The 8,672-nt window shown below is 40.1% G+C and overlaps 1 protein-coding gene across 3 annotated transcripts in view; it reads right to left on the bottom strand.

Moving 5' to 3' along the window:
• Positions 1-6,332, bottom strand: part of PAPLN (papilin, proteoglycan like sulfated glycoprotein) — a 52,417-nt gene extending 46,085 nt beyond the window's left edge. Inside the window, exons 1-2 of one of the 3 annotated variants that reach the window (XM_032984766.2) lie at positions 6,231-6,332; positions 5,114-5,263 (exon numbers count right to left, since the gene is read on the bottom strand). In XM_032984766.2, coding sequence (XP_032840657.2) covers positions 5,114-5,122 — 9 coding nt within the window. In that variant the 5' untranslated portion in view covers positions 5,123-5,263; positions 6,231-6,332. Of the gene's footprint in view, positions 1-4,339; positions 4,453-5,113; positions 5,393-6,230 lie in introns of those variants that run through there. The other 2 variants (XM_032984767.2, XM_032984769.2) reach the window with 2 other exon arrangements.
• Between the last annotated feature and the right edge of the window lie 2,340 nt (positions 6,333-8,672).

Consider the following 8,672-nt stretch of genomic DNA (forward strand, 5'->3'; position numbering starts at 1 on the left):
CAAGGGATAAATGTTTATAAACGTGTTTAAATACAAGACTGGCTGAAAGGGCATAGTGGGAAAGGAGAGAGAATAAAGAAAAACAAGACACAAGTTGACTGAGTAAAAGTTTTACGGAAGTATTTTTACCACTGGTATCCTTAATTCACTCTAAATACATGCTAAGAGTTGAAAAATCCTCATCAAGGAAGTAATCCTGCTGAGATATACTTTCAGCCATATTATGAAAGATAAACTTTCAGCTAGAATTACTTTAAAATTCACCTTGTTAAATGAAAAAGAAGTTACAAAAATATACTAACGAGCACAGCAGCAGAGCACCAGCTGGCTGGAGAACTGAGTAGTGGTAACACAAGCATCTTCTGACTGCTCTATCAATAGGCTTTAATCTCAGCCTTCAGCCTGATTCATAACAGACACATAAATCTGCACTGGGCCATCACTTAATGTGGCTGACTCAGACTGACAATGTTTTTACAGATGACTTCTACAACAATGCCAAGCTCAGCAACACCTAGGGAAGCTATAGCACTCTCTGTCCATACAGCTTTAATCCAAACACTGAAATCACACAACAGTGTAGCTGAAAAATCACCAGGTGCAAGAACAAGATCAGACTGTGAAACCCACAGAAGTTCTCGTAAGGCCTCACACCCTAGCCTGTCAGGGGTAGGGGAGAGGCAGACCTGCTTCTTTCTCACTCTCCAAAATCCACAATGAAATATCTAAGGGTCAGTGAAGCAGCATCTTCCAAGTACATGTGGTCACTCTGCCAGCCCTTTGCAGGAACTTACACAGTATTTCATGAGGACAATTTTCTGTCTACCTATTAATATCAGCTGAGATTCAATTTTCTGCAACTAGCCTTCCACTATTAGGTTTGCAGCTAGAGATTTATTATAAGGAATAAAGATAGGACTCTTCTTTCTATTTTGGTAGTCTTACTGTGCTTAGCTGTTAATTAAATCTGGGAGCACACAGGGATAATGACAAGCGCACACAGACTAATTTAGACAGTTAACATTGCAGCAAGGAGTCACACACTATGAAAAATACACGACAAGGATATAATATCCCAAACACTAACATAATTGAAGAGAAAAGGTGAACAACCTTTTATATTTACTACTGTCCTATCACAGCTTAAGCTTCACTTACATGAGTTATTTACCCTGATCTGAAATATTACCTGACACTGAACAATGCTGCTGTTTACAAACATGTTAGCCAGCTAAGACTAATCCCTTCCAGTTCAAACTTTGAAGAATTCTTTAGGAAAATGAAGGATTTAATGCTGGAAAATTACTTCCAATTTTATTTAATTTGATTCTATCTAAATATAAATATGGCAATCTGCTATGCCGTGCAAGGGGTTAGAAAATAAAAATCAAAGATCAGCATTATCTCAAAAGGAAATTTTAAAACAATGAAAATTGTTTTCTGCCTCTCTTTGCAAGATCTACAACTCTGTTCACTGAGAGGATGTTAGTACATTCAACAATATGCTTGTAGTATACATAGGGAACACCTGTGTTAGTTACCTTTAAATAAATTTACTTAGCAGCTAATAGCATTGACAGGAAAACATGAGAGTATTTACCCTGAACCTCATGTGGGTTTTGATTGCTGCTGCCTCTACATTGTTTCTGGAACCTAAGGAATCACCCTTCCTGACTGTGATGCAGATGTACCTTCAGTGGTATGAAGCAGGAATTCCCCCTGAGAAGTCAGTGGGCTCACTTACATTACTCTGCAAGGGAAAGATGACTAAAGTGAGGAGAACTAAAACAAATGAAAAGGAAAAAAAAAAAAAAAAAAAAAAAAAAAAACCCAGAACTTTTGACTAACAAACTTAGGAGGCAAAACATGTGCTAGTGGAATTAGGGCTGCAGTCTCTAAGGATACCAGCACTACCATCTTTCATCTGTCACTAAAAATTAACTTCATAAAAAATTATCTTAGGAGGGTGCGATCACACTGCAGTGCCAGGAGAGATCTCAAAGGAAACACATGCTCAACTGTGTGATCACAGCAAAATGACAACAATGAGATCTAAAAATAAATTGGTTCTTTGCTCTGAAGCTGGTTTCTCCCACAGATGCCCAAACCAGAGCCTCCAACTACTGCTTTAAGGGCTAGGCAGAGGAATAAACAATCTATGGATGTCAATTGTTTCCTATTCATCATGTCTGCTTGTCAAGAAGGCAAGCTTGTTACTGTGTGAGGAAGTATAAAGAAATGGTTTGTACACAAACTATGCATATGAGTAAGTACCCACTCAAATCCTTTAATATAAAAGTCCTTTCTCAAACATCTAGTAACCATTATTATTCATTGTCCAAGACAAGACTGGACCACAACAAATCACATATCAGGTCCAAGAGTGTTAAAAAATGATCTAGCAGAGTATCATTTCCAGCAAAATAAGTTATTTTGACAAGTCCATTATACCATGGGCATAACTGCAAATGACTGTACTGAATCAGAGCAATCATCCACTGCTGCTTAGGCTCAGTAGCTATGCTAGGTACACTCAGGGGTTTATCATCAGTTTTGTATAATCCTACCCGCAGACCCAAGAGGAAAACAACCATTGTGATCACATCCTACGTATTCTAGGTTCTGTTCTTATACAAAACAGCAGCTCTCATCATCTTATCAAAAAAGCTATGTTTGCTGTTCATTGATGAGTCACAAGGTACATAAATGAATTAATAAAATGGTTAACATTTTATTAACATTTAAAGCCCCCCTCTGAACAAAGAGAAGGCCTTCTGGCAGACTAAGCCCTACCTGTTCTGAGGCACACAACAGTATTTTGCTTTATTTACACTGCCTTCAGAAGAAGGGGCCCTCAATCAAGATCGAAGTTTTTTTCCCCCCAGGTTCCCTATTTTAACAGAACATCTGTGTTACTCTAGAATAAAATTTGCTCTTTTAACTCAAGTACTACCAAGAAAACCAGTTGCAACAAAATAACTTCTTTCCTGTTTCCTAAACCCTTTTGGCAAGTCAGGGCACAGCCATTCACACAGACTCCAACTGAATCTTGGTGCCTAATTTGTGAGGCACCTCGATTAAATGAGCTCTGTCAGCACTCTCTTTTAACAGGCTGGCAAGTTGCTGGATCTGAGAGCAAGCCCAGCCCATAAACAAAGATACATGATCTGCATCAGAAGTTACTACACTTGTTGAACAGCAACATTTGAGATCAATCATTCCCTAACTTCCCTATAGCATAATGATTGCTATTTTCCCTTAAAATTAAGATAATTTCGTTTTATACTTAATATTCTTTTTAAGATATATAGAGAGACCAGCAAACAAAATCCTACACCCTTGCTTGAGAATCACCTCAAACCATCATCACACACCCTTTCTCAAATGCTACATTCAGAGTAGACTGTTCACTAGCAAACAGATTTGGAATATGCAAATGCTACAAATAAACAATCCCAACCCCAGCATTTCTATGAAGCCATCAAGCATTTACACTCATGAAGCAAAATATTTTAAAAACAAACACCTCTGAGGTGTCAGGATGCTCCACAGTGTGTGAGAACCTGCGAATATGCTTGAAAAAGAAGTCTCAATTATCTCACACTGGACAGGAAAACATGCTAAAAGCAAAACTTCCAGAGACAGCAAATTTGCTCTGTTATTTTTTTTTTTTCATCTTATTAACCATTCAATTTATTAATGTGAGCAAATATTAGTTTAAGCTAGTGCCATGCTAAAGGTACATGGTCTTATCTTTGTTGCACATCACAAACACCTCCCCTCACTCCCTGCAGCAACAGAGCATTTGTCCTGAAAGTCCTGACTGAGGTTGTCCAACACATGGCTGTGTAGCACACTGGCTCATCAACACAGTACACCTCAGAAAAAAAATGTTTTTTTTTTATGGCTGCTCTATTTACAGAGACTGAGAAATGCTCTGGCATTACAGAGGGTGGTACTTCTCTAATAAGCCAGGAGAAAAACACAAGTTGCAAGCTAGCTTACGGAGAAGCTAGTGAAGGGCCCTTGTAAGTACAATGCAAAAAGGAAAAAACAAACTCCAAGGCACTTCCAAAAGTAGTAAGCAAAGGAGTTTACAAACACTCTTTAGGGTGTCTACAGACAGACCTAAAGAAACATACCATCTCCCTAAGCTCCTGTACTAACATCAGTTATTCCTAGTCCTAGGAACTTCATCCAAAACTAACATTACCTTCACCAAATCTTTGAAGCTCAGTTTTAAAATCAACAGCTCCTCTCTCTCCACCTGACCACCCACAGGGAACACCAGCACATCACACAAATCTACCACCCTTCCACACTGCTACCAGCCCATTACCATCTCCGTGCCAGGACAGGTCCCTGAAGCTGCCTTCTTGGCCTGCCTCACGCATCAGACTTCCTCGGGGACAAGGGAGCCAGTCCTGCAAACCTCTCCTTTCACAAACAGGTCTGTTGACTCTGACAGCATCATTTGGCTGGGCCTCCCAAACAGCTCCTCTCTCACACAGCTGAAAGCAATGCCAGACTGATTAGGAGACACTCCCTCCCCTCAGCACCTGCTAGCACATGAACAGAAGCAGCTCAGCTGGGGTGATAGGTAGGGGGTACGAGAGCCTTAGCACCTGGGCAGGTTTTTTATTCCTACCAAAAAAAATTATGTTTCTCCAGACAATATCCCCGCTACATTTGTCTTGCTTTCTACGTTCTTTCTGGCAGAGCATGTGTATGTCTGACCCCAGAGGGCTCATCCAGCATCCTATCAAACTGGTACCTTCCCCTTACACTCCCCTGCTCCCCCCAACCACAACGTCAGGAATAGCAGTTTTGATTACATTAAGTCTCAGTGTAATTAACTCTGAGTGAAAGGGATTAATATTCACCAAATACATAGAGTGTCTTCTTCCCTCCCTCCTTAGAAATAAAATTTTGCAGTTGTAAGGACTCTGGCCTCTCCTCTCCCCTGTACTCTTTTAACTGGAAGAAAAAAAATGGTGGGAGGTAAAAGTAGTTTAAGAAGCACAAACAGCACTGAAAAGACTAATAAAAAACAGATATTCAGGCAGAGGGATCAGGATCAGGAGACAGTCCAGAACACAAAGTCAACTCTTACCTTCTGCATGTACCTGTGAAAGGTGAGTGCAAAAGTTGAAGACACACCACTCTGCAGCCAAGCTCCAAAAACCACTTTCCTATCGTTCTGGTTCAAACAGTAGCTCTTAAGCACTCTTCTCCCCAGCTTCTGTTTGGTTACTAATCCTTACTGCACAGGAAAAGGAGAGTTGTATTTCATTTAACCCCTTCAGCCTCTAAGTTTCTTCACAAGTTTTCACTTTTGCTTGGGAAAGCCAGAGTTGCACGCATGCACACACGCTCTGGAATTGTTTCTAGCTCCTCTAGTCTGCGTGTTACACACATCAACTCTAAACTGTGTCTTAAGTTATTGCAGGGGTGGAGCCCTTTGTAAGTAGTTTTATTTTAGCTGTAGGCAGCATATCAAGAGAGAGCTATCCACAGATCCCTTTGGTATTCATCTTCTATAAGTTCCTAACTCTAAAAAAAAAATTATTTACTTTAAGACTAAAGCCTGAGTCACAGTTCACAGACATGCTTTTGACTAAAGAAAGTCTGAACTTAAATACAATTTACAGCTAGATCTGGATCTAGGTAGAATTAAGCAGATCCCTAAGGTTTGAAAATACCAGCACTTTGGATACAGATATGAATTTAACCAAAGACAATGGTAGCTCAGGTTTCTTTATTTTTTTCCTCTAACAAGTGTCATGCAATTCAGAAACCCTCTGAAAAATCCCACAAAGGAGTAATTAAGCAATAGAAAAACTGTTAAGGGAAAGGGAATCTAGTTGGATGCATTACAAGGAAAAACTTGTGCTGTTAATCATGTGGATACTAGAGAAATCATTACATAACAACTTAGATGTTGCTGTTGTTTTATCTTGAAAACAGATAATTCCCCCTCCATTGATTTTGTCCTCTGATTAGTATAAAACAAATAAATATTGAAATACAGAGACCACATAATAGCTACCAGCATTTCAGCCCTACTTAATATTATGACTGAGGTATCCAAGATTATGAGAATAGCGTTAAAATCTTAAGTTTGGGTTGATCTTTTTGTCTTCCAGTTTCAGAGTTCTTTTTCATCAGTATTTCACTTGAAACCACGAGGAACAGAACTTTGCTTTCAAAAGGAAAGATGAAGCTCCTACCTTCAGGTAACTCCACATGCTGGATTTTCCAAGGAAGACATCAAGATGTGCAATGAAATCTCCAGAACTGGTATCATGACCATCTTCTTGGCCACACTACTGTTTTAGATGACAGAAAGAGACAATATCTTTGGTAACTGTTGACAAGCCTAGACACACAGCTCCAAGTGGAAAATAAAGTTTCTGGCAGCCTCATAAATGCACCAGGTGACACAATTTTATACTAGGGCTGCAGCTCTTTTCATCCCTGCTCATCAATCCCTGTCTGGCAACCAGTCACAAAAGGTACACAGTACTCAAATCCTACCATTACACATCCCACAGGGGACAGAGTTCAAATAAAAGTCACATCTTTTCCACACGCAAAAGCAATCCTGTACTTTCCCATCCAAGCTAACTCTGCCACAGTAAACAAGCATAAACCCACAGGAAAATCAACACAAAATGGCAACACCTTCACCCAGAAGTAGGGGAACCCCAAGAGGTTGAAAGATACAACACACCCCAGAAGAATGCCTAATGGTGGTCCTGACACATGGCTATCTCTGTTCCCCTTGTCAAGAGAGACAACAACTGGACATTGCTAATGCCTAATTAAGAACATAGAAATTATTGTCTTGCCCCTTTAGATTCCATTTTTCCTTTAAGAAAATAAATTCAGCCCTTGGGCCAAGCTGTGGGCCCTCCCCTTTCCAGCAGAAAGAAGTTACATCAGTGTGTGCTTTTCCTTTATCCACCCACATTCTCAACTGGCCATTGGCTACTGCCATCTGGCCAGCTGTCACACTTACATCCTAAGCTTCATGATCTTTGATTAAACCAAAACCTGAACCCTTGGTCTTATATGAATAAACAACACTTTCAGATCAGTTTAAAGCTTTTAGCATGTACCATTGGCAAAAAAAAAGGCTTGAAACCCAATCCCAAAGGTTCAAAACCTAATAGGCAAAACCCCCCCACAACTCCAGATGAATTTATAAATACCTGATTCTTAAAATTTCCTCTTACAGCAGTGGGACCCTCAATTAATGTTTTTTGGAAATACCAAGCTTAGTAATGTTATTGTGGTTCTCTGTGCTCTTGTTGATAGTTAAAACTACAAGGCAGTTCAGAGACGGGGAAAATGTGACTGCTCATGTTGGAATCTAGCCAGGATACATCCGAAAAACAGCTGTGCCTACTGCATTAAAGCAGATACTGCATAAACACATCTGGATTCACTTTTAACCCCATAAAGACTTAATAGATAACCTCCTGAGATGCTGAAATAAAACAAGAAGTGACCAGACTTTTACCACAACTAAGCAACATGAAACATCGATGAAACTCCTTTTATTAACAAAAGGAAAGAAAAATCTGCTCATACTTATTGGTTCCAGTATAGACATGACAAAATCAGAAGCTATTAGCATGGAAATTGAACTTGAGGCCAGTCCTTACCAGGAAAAAGACAATGCAAACATGAAGTAAGCCTTTGTCCTGTAGTTCCACAGAAAGTTTTGCATGTGTAGCTTTTTTTTTTTTCTGGGAGAAAGGACATGATCCCTGTGTTGAAATTGTTTTGAACACCTATCATTTAGTGAAAGATATCCACGGATTCAAGATCATTCTCATATCTTGATAGAACACTCACAGTTCACTATGGAGTGAATACAGTCAGGACCACAGGCATCTGCCTCTTGCCACTAGCTCTATCCAGTGGCTAGCCTGGAGGCAACAGCACCTGGGTGTCACAGATGTGATCATCACAAAGAAAGAGTTGAGGTGAATGCATAGGAAATGGATACAGCTGAACAAGATAACCCTCCTAATCCCATCAGTGAAGTGCTTTTGGCAAGGAGCAACCTTTACAGGAGCTGTGATACTGGAATTTCAACAGTTACATGGCCAGAGGTCAGTAGCAAGACTTCCACTTGCTCTTTTTTTATACTCCAGAAGTACCTTTCATGGAAACAAACCACCAGGATTCCTTATTGCCAGAGGCTGTTTTCAAAAACTCTCTAAAATTCTGCATGTTTTACTGGACACAGCTCCAGCCTAACTAGTTATGGCTGTCTAACACATAGCATTGTGGTGGGTTGACTTTGTCTGGTCGACAGATGCCCACTGAGCTGCTCTATCACTCCTCATCCTCAACAGGACAGGGGAAGGAAATATGATGGAAAAGCTTGTCAATCACAATAAAGACAGGGAGATCACTCATCAGTTACTGTCATGGGCAAAACAGACTTGACTTCACAGAAATTAATTAATGAGAAGTAAGAACAAAACTAAAACCACCTTTTCCATACCCCTCCTTCTTCCCAGGGGGGAACTTCACTCCTAACTCTTCTACCTCCTCTCCCCTTTCCCTGAGCAACATCCAAGAAATTCAGACAAGACTCACAAAGCCTCCAGAAGAGAAGCTGGTCTCAGTGGCTTGAGCATTCACCCAAGGAAGTG

The sequence above is a fragment of the Tyto alba genome, unplaced genomic scaffold, assembly GCF_018691265.1.
Source record: "Tyto alba isolate M040663 unplaced genomic scaffold, T.alba_DEE_v4.0 Super-Scaffold_18, whole genome shotgun sequence".
In the NCBI taxonomy this organism is placed as follows: Eukaryota; Metazoa; Chordata; class Aves; order Strigiformes; family Tytonidae; genus Tyto; species Tyto alba.